This window comes from Pipra filicauda, unplaced genomic scaffold (genome assembly GCF_003945595.2).
Source record: "Pipra filicauda isolate LSUMZ 115617 unplaced genomic scaffold, ASM394559v2 scaffold287_size946512_pilon, whole genome shotgun sequence".
In the NCBI taxonomy this organism is placed as follows: Eukaryota; Metazoa; Chordata; class Aves; order Passeriformes; family Pipridae; genus Pipra; species Pipra filicauda.
The window spans coordinates 547,503-566,571 of NW_024104406.1; the positions used below are offsets into that span (position 1 = coordinate 547,503).

At 45.3% G+C, this 19,069-nt stretch overlaps 1 protein-coding gene across 10 annotated transcripts in view; it reads left to right on the forward strand.

Annotated features, from left to right (window-relative positions):
* Nucleotides 1–19,069, forward strand: part of NEO1 (neogenin 1) — a 171,693-nt gene that overhangs the window by 46,736 nt on the left and 105,888 nt on the right. For all 10 annotated transcript variants that reach the window (XM_027723608.2, XM_027723640.2, XM_027723580.2 and 7 more), the window contains exon 2: nucleotides 6,468–6,785. In XM_027723608.2, coding sequence (XP_027579409.2) covers nucleotides 6,468–6,785 — 318 coding nt within the window. The remainder of the gene's footprint in view (nucleotides 1–6,467; nucleotides 6,786–19,069) is intronic.

Below are 19,069 nucleotides of genomic sequence, written 5' to 3' on the forward strand. Positions count from 1 at the left end.
ATTATTTAATAATATATGAGGAGATGGTATCACTTACACAGGGAGTGGCTGCAGTGGCTACAGTGGGGCTTCCTCTCAGTGATTTACTGCAGACACACTGGGAGCTGTTGGAAACTCCTTAATTCTATTTCTGCACACTTTTTTAATGGGCTGATTTTTAAAAATTATAATTTTTGTGCCCGAGGCCCATCAGGCAGATCAGTTAAGATTAAGCCAACAATAATTTGTTATTTAACAAGTGAAAGGTAACTAAAAGTATAAGCAAAGCTGTAAAAGCATTGTTGCAAAAGATGGTTTGCTTTGCTTGACTTGGTTCTTTGTTTATTGAGCACTGTCTGAAAGGCTGGGCTGAGTTACCAAGGCAAAGTCTTGGAACATATTGTCCCTTTCTATGTTATAGTAATTGATATAATTGATAACAGTCTTCATTTTTGTCTTCTTGTTGGTACAATGGTGTCAAAAACCTCGACTCGGTAACATCAGACTATCCCAGACTGGGTCGGGTTGGAAGGGACCTCAAAGCTCATCTCATTCCACCCCTGCCATGGGCAGGGACATCTTCCACTAGCCCAGGTTGCTCCAAGCCCTGCCCAACCTGGCCTTGGACACTTGCAGGGATGGGGCAGCCACAGCTTCTCTGGGCAACCTGTGCCAGGGCCTCCCCACCCTCACAGGGAAGGATTCCTTCCAAGCATCAAACCAGGATCTCTGTCCCTTGGGGATCTCAGAACAGCCCCTTCCCTTGTGGGCTGGGAGGAGTCTGTGGCACCACAACGTTCCTCAAACGCCCTTCTGAGCCCCCAATTCCCAACGACGCGGGGGCAGAGATGAGTTACTCCTCCTGATGAATATCTCTGTTATGGTGTGTTAAATCATCCGAGGAGGAAATCTGCTTGTGCTGGAGGAGAAAGGAATCTACTAAGTCTGGGAAAGTCGAGATTTATACAAGGCATTACTTATCTTATAATGTTACATCACTGGCTCTCCCAGGTTCCACTGTCAGCCTACTGCTGGAGTTATGGAAGCACAGCAGGATTTATGCTGTACCTCTGCAGTCAGGGGTAGCTCTTACACTTCTCCCTTTTTTTTCTTGATGCTTAAGTGTGATATAATTTTTGTCTCATATAATTTGTGGCTTCAGAGTCTTTGTAAAGAAGGAAATGAAACAGCATTAAGAGGATACAGTTTAGAAATGTGACCTTGGTTTTTGGTGAACTTGCCACCCTCCATGGTTGGGCTTTGGCTTTTATAGAGAGCCAAATCCTCAGGATGTTTGGTTGGCTGGTGTATTTTGCTGTCACATGCAGTTTAATTTGGTCTAATTAATCCTGTCCCCTAGAAGGGAAAAATGTAATATTAAGCAGAAAACATACCTCTGTCTAAACATTGGTTCTGCTGTGGTATACTGTAATATCATAGATTAATTGGGGAGTGCAGGATGTTTCCAGTGTTGTCAAGGGGAAAAAAAATTACCAAGGTGGTGTATTTACATTTTATTTGGGGCTGAACACATGTGGCAATTTGCCCACACAGATAACGTGCTCCTTAGCAATGAATATGTGAACAAACCTACAGAGCAAATTCCTTGTGAGCTCTTGCTGGTGCCTGCAAGGGATAGTGTGGGGAACATCTCCAGTTGAACTACCTTTGGCTAATTCTTAATGATCTGGGTTAGGAAGGGCATGACACAGTGGTTTTAGGATTACAGAGGCCACTGGGAACGTTAATTAAATTCTGGTGAAAAGCCTTTTAAAAGGGCAATCCTGCAGCAAGAGACCTTGGAGCTTTTATCATTGACTTGCAGTACGTGAAAAGGGCTTTTTAATAGTTCCTGCAGGTCCAGCTGGATTTTGTCACACTTCAAGGGGGTCACATCTGTGTTCTTAAATTGCTTCAGAGTCCAGCTTAGAAGGACAGGTGTCATCCCCCTATTGCCACGTCTGTCCTCAGCAAGGAACAGTAAGTAATCTGTCTTCATCAAAGCCCTGTTTGACTCCTTCCAAACCCAACCCTGGTGTCCTACTAATCTAAAGTCGGGTCATTTTGATGAAAGAGGGGTTTGGCTGCCTTAATTTAATATCCTGTGTGGAAAAAGGGGTTCTGAAGTTCTGCCTGTGCTTCCTGTTCTCTTTCTGGATGGTTATTGCATTTGGCCCTTTAAAATGGGATGTGGTTTCCTTCCAAATGTGCTGTGAAATCTGGTGTTGAAGTCCTTTGCTTGGAAAGCAGCTGATGCTGCTTGTCAGGAGAACATCTCTACGGGATAATTTTGGTGGGAGCAGTGGGTTAAGGCTGAATCTGTAGCACTGGTGGTAGGGAAACCTTGGGACACATGTGGAGGTGATTTATGTGGACTCAGTGGAACTGAGACCAGAGTGGCTCAGTCTGAAGTTATTTCCTAAGTGCCACAATTTCTGAAGAGCTTGTGTCAGGCAGCTGTTAAAGGACACATCTCAGTGATTTAAGGTTGGTAGTGGAGTGGTGTCTTTCAGAAATTCCCTGGATGACGAAGGGAAGCTTCTTCCCACTTGAGCAGCCACTTGGTGTTTACTGTTCTAGGCATTTCCTCGCCTGAAGCCTTTCAAAGATGTAAAGATGTTACTCTGCACAAAAGGTGGTGCAGGAAGGGCTTCATTGTTGGATGTTGTCAGATCAGTTCTGAGGGATGGGAGTTGTCTTGGCTGAAGCAGTATCAGAACTGGTGGTTAATTATGAGGATTTGAGGAGCTAGAAAGAAGACTAGAAAACCCCCAAAATGTTTTAAATAGGAGGAGGTAGGGATATATACATATAATCAAGTTGGCTTCAATTCCTGGAAAAATTGAGGGGGGAATGAACAAGTTTTTTTTTCCCCCCTAGCTTAGAGTCACAGAATCCTGGAATGGTTTGGGTTGGAAGGGACCTGGAAGCTCACCTGTTCCACCCCCTCTCATGGGCAGGGACACTTTCCACTGGACCAGGTTGCTCCAAGCCCTGTCCAGCCTGGCCTTGGACACTTGCAGGGATGGGGCAGCCACAGCTTCTCTGGCCAACCTGTGCCTCACCACCCTAACACCCAACAATTCCTTCCCAGTATCCCATCTAACCCTGCCCTGTGGCAGTGGGAAGCCATTGCCCCTTCTTCTGTCCCTCCATCCCTTGTTCCAAGTCCCTCTCCAGCTCTCCTGAAGCCCCTTTAGGCCCTGGAAGGGGCTCTCAGGTCTCCCTGGAGCTTCTCTTCTCCAGCTGCACACCCCCAGCTCTCCCAGCCTGGCTCCAGAGCAGAGGGGCTCCAGCCCTCGGAGCAGCTCCCCTGGACTCGCTCCAGCAGCTCCACGTCCTTCTGTTGTTGATGTCCAAAGCTGCTTTGTGGGGATTTTGCATTTGTGTGTTCTGAGGAAACTTGTATGAGCTGTCCCTCACTCCCAGCCTGGCTGACAGGGGAAGCTCTGTCTCTTATGTTTTCACACTGCTTGAAAGTTGGAAAAGGGAGGACGAGGTCAGAGTTCAAAACTGGTAAACTTTTTTTGGAAGGAGGAAAAATTTGGAGGATCCAAGTGCAAGTTAGTAGAGTTAGGCAGGAATAATCAGCTAGTCAAACATTAAATGGGAAAGGACAGGCCTTACAGCAGCTTCCGAGAACAGGCTGGAGGGATTGCGGCCGTGAGGGGATCACGGATCGATGGAGTCGGCCGGCAGAGCTGGGCTGTGCTGAACCCAGCTGGGTGTGGGAGGGTGAGGGGAGGGCTGGGCAGCTTCCAGGCCGTGTGAAATGACACCGTGTCTGTACCTAATCTTGTCTGTGCCGGGTCACTCCCTCGTGTTTGGGCACAGCTGGGTCCCTGCCACTGTCTTTGGGGGGAAAAAACCCAAACCTTCTGGGAATGAGTGAGATGTAACTGTTCCTGTTTCTAGGCAGGAAGATAAACTTGTGTGGCTTATCTCTAAACTTCTGGGCCAGTATTAACAGCAGCAAGGCAGCGTTGTGTACATGCCTGGGTACGTACACCTGCCAAGGGAAGGGCATGGAAAGAGGAGACCTCCCTGCTCAAAATACACCCATTCTGTCCCAAATAATGTAGGGTCATCGAACTGAGTAATCCACAGGTTGGTGGAGTGGGAGAAAGGGCTTGTGGGCAGAAATAGAACTTTATTAAGGTCCGGTCTGTACAAACTCTTGTGCTGGATTGGGGTACACAGGGGGCTGAGCTCAGCTGGGTGAGAGGGGGTGTCCACAGTGCCCTGACCCTGAACTGCAAATCCTCAGAGACTGGGGCTGGAAAGGGCTCAGTTCTGGGTTAAATCCCTTCAAGATGGGACACAGCTACTTACCAGCCCTTCACATTTGTTACCCTCTACTTTCTGTGCAGGAGCTCAGTAGTGTCCTGGGATGAAAGAGGTTGTGCTGTGTCCTCACAGGGCTCTTGGCAGGAGTTTATGTGACCTGTGAAACCCGGCTGAGAACGTGCTTCCCATTCTTCCTCAAAGTCTCTAATCCCTTCTGTGCTGCTCTTCCTTCTTGATGTGCTCTCTCTTGACATTCTCTGCCCTGCAGTGCTCTCTCCTTGGGCACCTTGTTGCTCCCAGGGCAAGGAGGATCTTACCCCATCAACGGATTTGATCTGCTCCAACCTGCACCAGAGGCAGGGCAAACAAAAGGCTGCCATCACCCTTTCGAAGGCTTCATGAGTTTATTTGGAAAGCCAGAGGAAAACAAAACTCCAAAGAGTGTATTTTGTTCTCATAGGGATCTGGATCTATATTGGGAAAAACTTACAGAATCTTGTAATCGAGACAGGAAAAATGGTCAGTAACCCTTCCCTTGGAAAACCCAGGGGTGTAGAGATGAATCTTTTATTTTAGAAAGGACCTTTAGGTTTCTGAGGCACTGGAAGAGATTATAGTGATAAACAGGTTAAAGGTTTTCCTGCTGCTCATGACTCTTGTTTTTTCTCTGCCATTTGGTGTATGAGAACTGAAACTCAGGATTGCAGAGAGAGGGAATCGAGAACATCCAGGTGTGATTGTACAAACCAGAGTAATGTGAGCAGCTCCTAGAAATTTTGTGGTTTGTTTTGGATTTTTTGTTGTGCATATTTGGTTTTTTGGGGTTGGGGTTTTTTGTGTCTAGGAAAGACAAATCTCAAGGATTTGGATCCCAACCTAACAGGTCTCCAGCCCAAGACTGACACTGTCACTGGGGAAATGTCAGTATTTCTAGATTTTTTTCCCTTATTTCCTCTTTGAATTCCTGAAGATAAAGGAGTATGTGAATGATATCAGCTGCAAAAGCATAACTTATCTGTTGTTTCTTTCACACCACCCCTGCCTTATCTCCAAGTTCCCGTGAATTCTGAGTAGCAGGGACAATGGGCTGGAGGAAGTGCAGGAAGGCTGGAGTCCCTCCCTGGGGAAGCTGGAGGCTCTTTGGAGACCAGAGACACTGCGTAGTTCAGCGATAGAGGGAATCGTATCAATTTGTTCATTAAGGTCATTTTAGAAGGTAAATCTGGTTTTAGAAAGCCCACAAACAACCAGGCATCTGAAGAAGCTGCAGTGCTGCAGGACAGGCTTTGTTTGCAAGGAAAGGTCGCCTCCAGAGTTGTACTTTTCCTCCAAATCCAGAATTATTCTGTGACTTAATGAAACAAATCTTGTTATTAAATGCAGAATTGTCCTTAAGGTGGTTGTAACATAATTCAGTGTTTCTTTATCAACCATACTGTGGAAGATTAAATGGTTTTGAGATGAGTACAGCCTTGATGCTATTTCTAAGCTTGGCTTTAAAAGCCAAAAGACTCCATTTTCTCTCACTCCAGCATTATGCTATGTGGAAAACTGTTCTTCCCTGGAAGAATTTGTCTTCTGTTTTCTCTGGATGATTAAGTTAAGACAAGTCGAAGTGATATTGGCAGCCAATCTTTCTGCTTGACCAAATACACCAGAAAGACAGTAATTAAAATTCACTTCTTAATGCAAAGTAGATGTTAATTATAGAACTCTTTTGGGAATACTTAAAATGGAAAAGTAATCATGTTTATCCTGGACGGGAATGGGAGTAAAAAAAAATGCTTTATGGCACTTTCAAGATGTGTTAAGCTCAGAACTGGAGACTCGTTCTCCTGAGGCCTGGATTATTCTTGGTGATTCCTAATCTTTGCTACGCAAACCGAACGACTGCACTGCTGTGAATGGCACCCACCCCAGAAAGGCTGAGAGCAGAGCCTCAAGAGTACACAGAGTTGCCATGTGAGCAGGAAAACATGTTTTAGGGATGAAAATTTCTTGGAATGTGCGAGTCCATTGTGTAAATAGACAAAGCAGAAAACACTGTCCCACAGCCCGAGGTGTTGTTAATACATTTGGGGAGAGGGTGTTGCGAGCAGCGACGGCTCTCGTGCTCATGGTGGGATCCTGGGAGGAGGGTGCATTTTCTGTTAGGAGACGTGGAAAGCTAACCCCAAACCGGCGTGGTGCGTGTTTTCCAGGGTCCCTCGTGAGAACCTTCACTCCGTTTTACTTCCTGGAGGAGCCGCAGGACGTGCTGTCGGTGCGGGGGGCCGCCGTGGTGATGAACTGCTCGGCCCACTGCGACCCCGCGCCCAGGATCGAGTGGAAGAAGGACGGCACCTTCCTCAACCTGGTGTCGGACGACCGGCGGCAGCTGCTGCCCGACGGCTCTCTGCTGATCAGCTCCGTGGTGCACTCCAAGCACAACAAGCCCGACGAGGGCCATTACCAGTGCGTGGCCACCGTGGACAGTCTGGGCACCATCGTCAGCAGGACGGCCAAGCTCACCGTGGCAGGTAAGGCTCTGCTCTGCAGGTGTGGCTGGAAACGGCGTGGAGGTGGATGCTCTGCCCTTGGAAAAGAGGAAAGAGCTTTCCAACAAAAGAAACGATGGTTTTGTCAGTTATCAGGGAAGGTGGGACTGTGCATCTCATTTCCGAGCTGGAAGTTGGCGTGTTTTGTGTTCATCAAAGCACTTCAATGAGGGGAGGGGTTTCTCAGGAAATGCTGAGGATCAGGGAAGAAACAAATGGATTAAGGAAAGTATCAAGTGCCTGTAATCAAAATGAATATTTACCACAGCTTAGAAGGGTGGAAAAAGCAGGGTTTTGCTTTCTTTATGTATAAACAACCTTAAAATAACTTCTTCTACTTACGTGTTTTCTCTACTCTCTGTTGTAAAACATTTGGGAAGCTCCTCATGGCAGGTGTGCAATCCTGACAGGACTGGGAGACAGGTAGGGAAAGGCCTGAAGACAGATAAAGGAGAGCTGGGGGTTGTGTTTTTCTGTTCCTTGAGTGTCAGCTGTGAACAAGGAAGTTTGAAAAGTAACAGCCAACCAAATGCTTCAAGTTTTCCATTAAAAAGGCCAAGTCATAACCTCAGCCTTGGTGTTTGGAGTAACCTTTAGACTTGACTGGTGACAGCTTTTATTTAGGGGGTAGAAAGCAGTAAAGGAGTGATGTTTGCACATAAAAATAAAGATTATGGCTAGGGAAAGTGCCTGTTTTCAGTCATTTGCTTGTATCTCAGGGCTTGGGAGTGTCAGACTGTGTGTGCCTTGTAAACAGCATAACTTGCAATTCTTGAGTAAGAGTGAGACTTCAAATCCAACCAAAAAGAAAAGGTAAATAAAGGGCTGTAACTAAGAAAAAGCCTATGAAGCAGTTCTCCTTTGTTTCTCTAATTATGTTTGCCAGCCTTTTTCAAACAGTTTTTTTTTTTTGTTTTGCTTAATAAATGTCTCAAGGTAATGAATTTTTCCTGACTGGGGCTCTGGCATCTCCCAGAGCTGCTGCTTCCCATCGTTTATATTCTGGTGTTGTTTCCATTACCGTGGCTTGTAGCGTTGTTGGGAAACATCAGCAGCGTCAGAAACAAAAGAAATGGGGTTTTTATACCTTAAAGGAGTGACTTGGAGAGTCTCTAAATGAGGAATATGTTTCTGAGCTTCTTGGCAATGAGGACAATAAAAGCAGTTCTCACACACTTCTCTCAGCAATTCCCACCTCCCTGCATCGCTGCTGTCGGGATTAATTCTGCTGCTTTCCACATGAGCTCCCTCAGCCTCCTGCCTCTGTCATCAGTCTGCTCTGTGTGATCATTAGGTGAGGTTAATGGGGTTAAAAATGAAGGTAAGCCAAAATGCCTTCCGAATCTCCAGTTCCATTTCGCAGTGTCCGCGGAGAAGGTGCTGTTTTAATTGGTCATTTCTAAAATGATGGAATCTTTGAGAGCCTTTTAGTCCTTGGGAAAAAAAAAAACCCACAACAAACAACACGGCAGTTGTGGTGAGTTTTGTTTTCAAAAAAATCTTTGCTAGAAAACACAACAAATAGAGTGTAACCCAAGGCAATATGGATCTTCACCATAACACAACTAGTTGCCCCTTTGACTCTCGTTGGCCTGACAGCTGCTTTATGAGATTATCGATCAATTCCCTGCAATAAAAACTGTACTTCCCTTGTCCAGAACTAGAGGAAATGCTCGTGACACATGTTCTGTATTGCCTTATGCCATCCTGTCCATCAGAAACCTGCCCCAGAGCATCCTCTGGCTGCACTCTGCAACCTCCTGCTGCTGCTCCGAAAGCTTGGTCAGATGTGGGGTGTGAAGGGTGTGAAATCCTATTTACCAGCCCAGCCAAGTGCCAAGAGCTGTGCCAGACTACCCTGAGTTCAGTCCTGTACTTGGGGGAAGGGTGGTTTGGTTGCTGAAGGCTTTGGAATAAGTGATGGAATATTTAAATTCTGGTTTAATTGTTTTGGTTTTCTGGTCCTCATTTGAATCCCTCAGTTTTAACAGTGGTTTTTAATATTCCTTCCCACCCTCTTGGTTTTAATTGGAAGCTCTGGGCTGTGGTGAGTGTGGGGATAGTTCTCATAGTAAGATCTCTCCTTGGCCTCAGAATTCCAGTGGGAGGGAGGTAATTCCCCTCTTAATGGAGCAGTGGTATCTTGGGTTCCTGTGCTGTGTGTGTGTGGTGCTGCACCTGATCCCTTTAAAAGGGAATAGTGTGAAACGTGGGTTGCATGTTTGAACAGCTTCTTACTCATGAAATAACTTCACTGCCTGAAAAGGACAGTTCTGGTGAGTCACATGGGCCAGGGCAAGGGAAATCCAGTAAAAATATGTTGTGTTTCCTCACAGAAATGAAGGGATACAGGGTTGGAGTGTTTAGGCTCAGAACTGCACTGTTTTCCCCAGGAGCCAGTGGATGGTGCTGAGCAATTCCTGAGTCCTGCAGGAAGGATTGACAGGTGCTGCACTGAGATAAGCTCCTCAGATTATTGAAAGGGCTTTCTGTATATCCTAACTTGATGGATCTGAAAGGTTTGGATGTGGGAAACTGCAGCTGTGGGGTGACTGATGGTGCAGGGGCTGTGAGGTGACAGAGGGGCTCAGGGACCCACTGTGGGAAAAACAAGCCCAAACACAAGTGGAGTGCTCAGACAGGGGCTGAAGGAGTTGTTGCAGACAGACTGTCTTGGGTTCTTGCCCCAGTGTCTGCTTTGGGCAGTGCTGTGGAGGTGTGTGGGCAGGGAAGGGATGGTGGCAGGTCACCAATGTGCTTTTTAAGAACCTTTTCTGTGCATGATAATCCATGAGAAGCCTTTACCCTTTGGGTTTTTGGAGGGATGAGAAATCAGAGTTTCTGTGGCAGCTGAGGCTCCTAAAGAAACTGATCTTTGCCTTCTTTAGATTTGAAAAACAAGTCAGAGATACGATAAAATACCACATTGTGAAAGAACACTGGAATTCAGCACTTGAATTAGTCTGTAACTTGGATTTGTGTGCTACTGCACCTCGGTTGTGAGGTGTTTGCTGTTCTACCAGACTTCCAGGAGTAAATCTTTGATTTTTAGGAGCCGCAAACAGCAGGAAATGTGTTGGCTTTCTTTAATGATCAGCAGTTTCAGGACACATCTCACTCTTTCCCACTAAGTGTGGGCTTCCACAGTTTGGCTCCTGCCAGCAAATGAAGGATGAGGTTGTCATCACCTGTTTCTTGGGGCAGGGGAGGGAGGGAGGTGTGATGGTCAGACAGTCCCTATAATGAGCAGGATTTCCTCATTGTTGCAATGGGTTCAAACTAGGGAAAGTCAAAGAAATTGCCTAATTTATGTAAAGCCACAGCCCTTTAATCAGTGCCTTGGTACAGTGTGTTTTCTTAATTGGCTTTTGAAATGCAAATCTGTCTTTGATACTTAAGTGCCAGTTAGATCCTAAGAAGGGTGAAGGGTTGGGATAGCTCTTGCAAAACATGGATTAAAAATGCATTTACAAAGTTTTGGGCAATTGTGACTATAATTCATCTTGGAAAGAATAAATTTGTGTGTATTTTAATAAAAAGTACAATGATATGAGCTGAAAAACATTCCCAAGATGATTTTCCCCAGTCACTATTTACTATGGTTTGGCTGAAGCTTTCCTAAAGCTTTTATTGAGAGAACAGATACACAAGGATCTGGAAGTTTGGAAGCATTACTGGGACACTGAGTTTGTTCATACAGATTTATTGGCTCTATATATCCATTTAACTGCTTACTAAATTACTTGTTTTACCTCTTGTCATCTTTTTCCCTCAAATCAGTCCAGCTGGTTTTCTTCCTCTTCTTCCACTTGTCTTTGCATTTGATAATTCTTGGCTTTGAGCTTTAAGTGCCACTTGCTGAATTGTGACGAGGCAGCTGTCCCTGCCTTGGCACTGACTTCAGGTGTGTCCAAGTTTAATTCTGAAAGCCCTTGGGGATAACTTAGGACTTTTTTTCTCCTACCTCAGCCAAGTAATCTCCTTTCTCAGTTAAATGTTAATAAAAATGTTATTTCCCAAACCTTAATTTTGTAATTCCTCTTAGAAAAAGTACAGGCAAATCACCTCTGTTAGGAGATGCTCCTGCCACGTAGTGTCAGACTCTAAAATGGGTCATTGGAAACCTCCAGAGTGTGTTTGTGTGTGAACTCCAGTCTCCAAAGGTCAGCACAGACCCTGCAGGGATGAGGGTCCAGCCCCTGAGCTGGGCTTGGCCAGTGGGATTTTGATACATCAGCTGTAGGGAATGAGCTTCACCTGAGAAACTGCTCTGGTTTTTAGCTGGTTGCCTTGCCTTTCCAAGGTTTATTTGCATGTGTCCAGCTTTGGGCTTCCAAATTGCTGACTAGAAGAGCTTGGAGGACTTAACAGTCAGAGCCAGGAGATGCTGGTGCCTCATCCTGCTGTTATTGCAGCTCATTACACCATCTCCAGAAGATCTGCAGGTTTGCCCTTTTCTCAGTGGACCAATAAAGAATTTCTCTCCACTAAATTGAATTAGAATATTGCTTTTTATAATGTGCCTAGATGCTGTAAATGAGGAGGGCAGGTAGAGATAAGTAATTCGTATCCATTACAGAGTGGATACTGCCTGTCTGTGGATGACAAGCAGCAGGTAAAGCTGTGGCCAAGAGGTGATTATCCAGGACATTCCCTGAGCACAGGGAGAGAGCAGGACCTGGATGGACCTGGGCTTGCAGAGCACAGGGTCACAGATGGGTCGTGGTTGCCAAACTTTGAATTTTCACAACCGAACAGTGTTTTATTTCTTCCTGGGCTCTGTGTGTGTCTGTGCCATCCCTGAAGGGTGAGACAAACGGTCCCAGCTCCTCAGAGATGTGATTAGGTGGGAAATAACAGCACATTTTTACCCAATATTGCACATTTCCTGTAAGAGCGAGGGGAAAAAATATGCTCTTGATCAGATCTTCATGAATAAAGAACATTCTGTACCTTGGAATTGGAAAAACCTAAGAGCAGAGATACTTTAGAGGAGGGTACTTAAGAGCACTTAACCAGTAAGTGACACGGGTGATAAATTTTCCTTGCACAAATACATTTTTTTATGGAAAAAAGCATCTGCATTTTCCCTCAATTGGCTCAGATCAAAATGCATTTCTTCATGACAGGTAAATGGGAAAGCTGGTTTTAACACAGCTGCAGTTTGTACAGGTTCTGTCAGCTGTTACTGAAAATGTGAGAGTTTAGACATTTAAGATAATAAATGTTCTACCTTATGTGTCATTTTCAATTCTTACAATCCACATTTGTCCAGTTCAAGTAGGGAAAAAAAAAAATCTCTGTGAACCTTTGGACTGGTCTGTGTTAGTGCTTGGACTGAAGGCAAAGGTTCGGGTTCAGAACTGACGATTTTCAGTCCCGGGTTAGAAAAATGCATTAGTAGGCTTTGCCATTTACTTACCCTTTTCTTGAGCAGTAACTGTGGGAGGTGAGAACCAAAGTGATTGAGGTCATTGGTGATACTGAGCCTTCACTTCCTGGCTGTGCAGCCTGGGAAGGTTTGCCTGTGAGAGGCTTCTGGTGGATCAGCTGTGTCCTTTGCTCTTCTGTTTCAACAAAACTCAAAGAAACAGCAAAACAAAACAATGTTGATGTTTGACTCTGCTCTGGAAGGACTCCTGGACCCCTCCCGTGGTGTTGGAGGCTCAGGGTGGAGTGTTTCTGTCAGAATTTGGATGAATTCAGTTCTTTTTACGGGGTATTGGCAGGACAGGATTTGAGATTTGTGCGTGGCCGAAATAACTCTTTAAAAGTGAATTGGAAGAAATGTAACAAACTAAATCTGTTTCCTACATGATCTGAAAGTGTTGGAGGGATCAGCAGGGCATCTGGACTCTGGAGAGGAAGGAGTGTTGCTCTGATCCAGGGTCTCTTGCCCCTTGGACAGCAGTTGATCCATCTCCTTTATATCCATGGTGTGCACGCCAGGAATTGCTTCCTGTCGTTCCTCGAGCCTGGTTTCAAGTCCTTGTCTCTCCAGTCAATTTATCCTCGTTTTTAGAGTGCTGTGTTCTCTCCACCAGCTCCTGAGAGCAGCACATGGAGCTCTGATTTAGTTCAGAGCCTCCTGCCCCATCCGAAGCCTCCGGCTGCGGGATTGTCCGGGGCGGAACGGATCGCTGGGATGGTGGGGGACAGCCCCCAGCAGGGGAATGGGGCCTGCTTGTTTGGAAACTCCTCATTGATGTCTAATGACCAAGTTACAGCTGAGGAGGAGAGACTCTTAATTTCCCAATTGAATGATATTAAATCTAGTTTCTATTGAAAAAATGCAGGTTTTCTTAAGCTTTTGTATTTAAAGTTTATGCCAGCTGATATCAAACAAAATCAAACAGCCTATTCTGACTAATACTATCCCTGTCCCTAATTCTGTGGGTCAGTGAGCCAGTTAAAGCTCATTTGTGCTCGGTGGAGGGTGACAAATCCTCTGCTGAAGCTGCAGGACAGGGGGCACAGGGAGATCTGTAGCACTCGTGCCTGAGCTTTCTGCTTTATTTATGATGTAATAGTACTGCTCAGAGAAAAGCAAACTAATAGGTGCTTTCTAGAATGAAATTCAAATTCAGTGCAATGCAAGTCTTGTAATGAGCAGAGAGAGGATCCTGTGTGCATTTGGTCAACAGAATTGTCTTTGTGATGACTTACAGTAACGCAAACTTACTGTAAATCATCAGAAGTGGAAGCTCTTTGCAGTGTACACTTAGATCTTGACCTTTGCTTTGGAAAATATGGAAGGCAATGGAGTTAATCTGTGGAGAACACGAATTCTGTGGAAGGAGCTTTGGTGCCAAATCTCTGCTGTCCCTGGGCTGACGGCGGTTGGGCGACTCTGGATGGTGAGACACGAGAACAAAGTGAGACCATGTCGATGGTGCAGCAACACCCTGAACAGGAAACTTGGCTGAACTTTCCTCCTGTGTTAATATTTTCACTCAAATCTGTATTTTCCCTTATTTATCTCTCCATGTCAGCACCAGCAATCCCTTTTGGGATTCTGTTTGACAGGTTTGTGCAGAGATTGCTCCCGAAATCCCAGCCTGTCAGGCAGGTGGTGGTTACATCTGCAGCCTGTGTTCTTCGCTCCCTGCCTGCCCCAGCACGGGATCCAGCAACATATTTCAGCTTTATTGAGTGTCACAGTGAAGAGTCTTTATGCTGACATTGTTCAGGCTTTTGATGGACTGAATGTGGTGTTTGAAAACGATAACAACCTGTAGTGTCACCCCCACCCAAGTGAAAGGGGACACAGAAGCAGGAAGGGTAAGAAGGATCGAGGCAGAAGTGTGTCTATGATTAATTCTTTATCTTTCCATAATTAAAATTCAAAAGGAAGTCTTGAATAATTGAATAATTGTTCAAGGTCATTAAAATAATTTTCACAGAGGGAAATTATTGTTAATAAGGAAAAAATTAAGTTATGAAACTTGTGGTTGAATTCATGAGGTTAGTTCTTGGTAACATCTTTAAAAGCATAGAATGTGTCTCACCATTCGCATAAATATACGAGAAATAAAGATGTTAAAAATTATTAAACCCCCTACAACCCCTATCCATTTGCATCTATAATCCCCTATTTCGGGGGGAATATGGGGAAATGTCTCTAGATAATTTCCAGGTTTCTGGAAAGGTGTTGTCTTCCTTCTCCAACAGCTTCTGAGGTCAGTCCTGGCTTAAGACACAGTCAACTCTGCTCTTTAACTGAACAGATTAAAATGAAGCAAAGAAAGGCTTCAATATGGAGAAAGCTTTAAAAAATTCCCTGATAGGATGAGCTCCCCTGCCAGCAGCTGATTCCAGCGGCGGAGTGTGACAGTCCCACCCGAGCTATTCCCCTCTGGATCCCTGGCTCTGAGCCGCAGTCTCGTCGGATGATTTGCTCCTTCTGCGCCTTTTAGCGTTCCTCCTTTATTCTGCCACACGCCCTCGTTGTCTTCAGACATCTGTGTCAGCTACATGTTTGTGTCTGTAGAAGTTCTTTCTGCTTTGTGTTCCCGTCTCCTGTCCCGTCAGCCTTCGAGCGCTTGATTTCTGCGGGGTTTCGTTGCTATTCACGCACTCCGAGTATTTCTCAGAGAAATTGTTGAGGTTATTTCCTGTCTCCAAATGCCTGTTGTCAGGTACCAGCTGTCTTTGTCACTGTCTATAGAGTTGCCTGCAAAAGTTTTTCAGATCTTTCCTTTCTCCCAGTTCCTTGATAAATTTATCCTGACAGTCCTCTCTGTGCATTAATCTTCTTTGAATGGCTTGTTCACATGAGCTTCCGTAATTGATAGCCTCGCCTGGGTCTAAAATTATTTAACCTGTCAAGCTCTTTTCTTTCACCACAACACTCAGATCTTATTCTTCTTTTGTTATGGCTCTCGATTTTGTTTTAAAAAGAGTAATTGTGAGCCTGTAGGGTTTTTATTTTTAGGCAGTCTATTGATGAAGACCTGAAGTTCCTTAAATGATGAGGCAATCTGTGTGCCTTATCTCCAGGGCTTCTCCTGAAATCCCACAGGGTTTCTTCATTTGCCTCACTATTAGAATGATCTTCAGCAGTAGCAAATAAATGACTCCATAGTTTGCATGCCCTCAGTTCATTTCTCGTGGCATTAGGATTTCTTCGGGTGTTTCTCAGAGTCTGTGGAGTTCAAATTCATTGTGGGCACTGCAGCTTTTCCTGCTGCTGTTGGAGCTTTTCTGTTTGGCCTCTTTAACTGCAAGTCCTGTCTCCGCTTTCAGTGGTACTATTTCCCCTCCCCTCTTGGCAGAGCTGTTTTTTCTGTGCTCCTGCACCAATTCCTTGCAGCACTTCTTGAGCCTGACCATGTGCCATGACTGACATCCCCCTGTTACTTTTCTTGTAGTTGTGGTTGTCATCAGTGACCTCTCTGTTCTTGAAAATCTTCCTTCAGTCATTTTTCTTGCTCCCATTTCATTCCTGGAAGAATTTAGTGATCTCTTCTTGATATCACCTGGATAGAACTGGCATTTGATTGTTTTGCCAGGCAGAACATCAGGATGTTCTGATGTGTTTTCCTAGTCCAAACACCTTTTAAAGTTTTTGAATGTATGGTAGATATTGAGAAGGAATCCTTCCCTGTGAGGGTGGGGAGGCCCTGGCACAGGTTGCCCAGAGAAGCTGTGGCTGCCCCATCCCTGCAAGTGTCCAAGGCCAGGATGGATGGGGCTTGGAGCAACCTGGGCTAGTGGAAGATGTCCCTGCTCATGGCAGGGGTGGAATGGGCTAGCTTTTAAGGTCCCTCCCAACACAAACTATTCATTGTGTGATTCTGTCTTAGTCTTGCTTTTAGTTTGTGGCTCTGTGGCAGAGCTCAGACCCAAGTCTGAGAGGGGCTGATCCGAATCTCAAATTCTTATAATCCAACCCGGTGCTCCAGGGCATGGTCAATTTTGCTCTAAGTTTCCCTGTTAGAAACTTGTTTTGACAAGTTTAATTCTGCTCCTCTTTGCACAGTATTTTGTGCAGTGTTTTGTTGTATCTCTCCACAGTTTTCTGTGCAGCTTCTCTAGATCATCCTGTCGTCAGATAATTGAGCTGGGAAGGGACTTCGGGAGATGTGGAGTTCAGGTGCTGGTTCAAAGCAGCTCTGAGGTCCCACCAGGTCACTCTGTGCATTATTGTACATGTATAGGTACATATGTCTGTGTGTCTCACTGATGTGTCCTCTCCCTTTTCCTCTCCCTAATTCTGGCCAAGGGATACCTTTATAAACCAGCGTGTGCCATGGTGTTTGTGCTGCCAGGGCTGTGTGTAACAAGGTCGGGATTCTGCTTTTGTACTGAAATTTCTCATTCGTGTTGTGTGTTCCACGTACCTCCTGCTTTTGTTTAGCTAACAAGGACTTTGGGTAGGTTTTCTTCTCTCCACGTTATAATCCATGTAAGAATACTCTTGCCTCTCTCCTGCCTGGATTTGAAGAACCATCTCCTCCCCAGAGCTCTCCTGCCTGGATTTTGGGCCAGGTTTTGTTCTCTCCTGTCTAGATTGCCTAAGCAAGGGGGGAGAATGGTGTGCTAGTTGGTGTTTGTGGAAAAGACTGGAAGCATCTGGTCTCACCCTAATTCAGGTAGTGCTGGACTTGTGCTCTCCAGGAGTGTTTTGTAATTACAAAGTCTGATCCATTTGCTGCTGAGATTCATGAAATATGTCCTATTAACAGAGTGTATTTTAAGCCGTTTCACACCTCTGCCACTCCAGCAAATGATGCTGAATAATGCTGGGGAGAAGGAGCTGTGATAATTTAATGAAGTGTCCACAGATGGCTGGACTTATTAATTTTTTAACAGGGTTGGGGTGAGAAGCTGATGCACTAACAAAATATGCAGCATCTTTGTGATCCGCCGCGTTGCTGAGGGATAACAGATGTTGGAGCCATCCTAACAATAGGGAATCGTGTTTCTGTTCTCTTGTGTGCCTGAAATCTTCACACTTCCCCAGAGGCTGTTTGGATAAGGGACTAATAGCTCTGGATTTGTCATGAGCTCAAATTTACTTAGGCAGACAGGAATGGGGAGAAATTAAAGTGTCTTAAAATTGGGAGCGGTTTGTGGGATCACTGACAGACCAGTTTAACTTGGAGGGTGGGAGTGCTGGGAGATGTGCTGCTGGAGTTAGTTCAGACTTGGGTGAATGATGAGAAAAGTGTGAGAGTAATGTTGGACATCAGAGGATTTTCACAGCTGAGGTACAGGAGGAAAGGAGTTTGGAAAACCTGTCGGCTGCTCCCGTGCTTTGCTTTTTCCATATTGCATTAGAAATAACCAGGGGAGTGACAGGGAAAACATTTGTTGAGCACATCGAGATGTCACAAAAAAGGCCTGAAACCAGCCTTGGGAAGCAGTTAATTGCACAAACATGTAATGGGTGTGTGTTTAGAGCTGTTTAATGCTTATACAAAGTGTTCTCTTAAATTCCAGTCTATGCAGGAGCAGTAGAAGAGACTCACATGATGAAAAACCTTGTGACCACGTAGGAGAGGTCCACAGGGAGGAGGAGATTCCTCTGCAGCTTTTTGTTCCTTAAGGACGAGGAGCCTGTGCTCTTTTTCTTATTTCTCTTTAGCAGTGTTGGTTTGGCAGGACTGATCCCAAAAGGTTGGTAGGATTCTCAAGGGGTTTAAATGTGTGTGTGGCAGCAGCATCCATGTTAAATCAAATGAAGCGTTTCTGGTGGCTGCTGATGGGATTTAGAGGGAAGGCAGGACTCTGAACTTGGTTACAGCACTCGTCTGAGTTATTTAGTAGTTGTTGATTATGGAAGGTTTTCTTCTTTCAGTCTCCTTGGAAGTGATTTGCACTGGCCACAGTCACAGAGAGGCTGCTGGGCTGGATTGGCATCAGGGCAGTGAATTCCTCCACTTGTGCAAACTGCAGGAGATGAAATACTGGTTCCATTGACAGCAGCAGACGACAGCCAGAATTTTAACCATCTGTGTTTTCCAGGAGCATGGGAATTATTGCTCTTCTAGGCACATCTTTTTCAGAAATGGAGACAATGGGCCACAAATCTCAGTAAGGCTTAGACTGGGAATGCTGATTGAATGCACCACATTTGCATTAATAGATTGTTCATTCACATTCCTGCCATAGCTCTGGGCTTTGATGAGAGGAGGGGAGAGACAAAAGGAAAGGAGAAAATGGGGACAGAGTTGGCTTTCCCCCCTCCCTCCCATTTGCATTGTCCTGGCAGAAAGTGTGGAGTCTGTGATGCATCTCATTCCCTTGTGTGCTGTGAGAGTCGCACTGTTGCTTATGTGTTCTCCTGTCTGTGTTTAGAGAACATTCCAAAAGGAAAATCATCCCTCCTAAATTGAGTTTATTAACCTGTGTTCTGCTAGGTCAGTAGTATTTTCCTTTGGTGTCCTGAAATCGATACATAATGTATGTGAGCTGACACAGAATGATTAACGTGTGTACAAACACCGAAAATTGTCTTTAATATCAGAACCCCAAAGTGTCATTTATCATTGCATTCATTTGCCAAAAGATGGGATGATGCCTTCAACTGATTGCCCTGCAACGTGTGGGTGAGGAGTGGGGGCTGCTCCCTCATTAGGAGTGTGCCTTCCATCCCTGGAAATGTCCAAGGCCAGTTGGATGGATTGTGGATCAACCTGGGATAGTGGAAGGTGTCCCTGTCCATGGCAAGGGGTGGGACTGGATGAGCTTTAAGGTCCCTCCCAACCCAAACCATTCTGGGATTCTGTCATTACATCTTCTTGCTTAATCTTGTTGGTTGA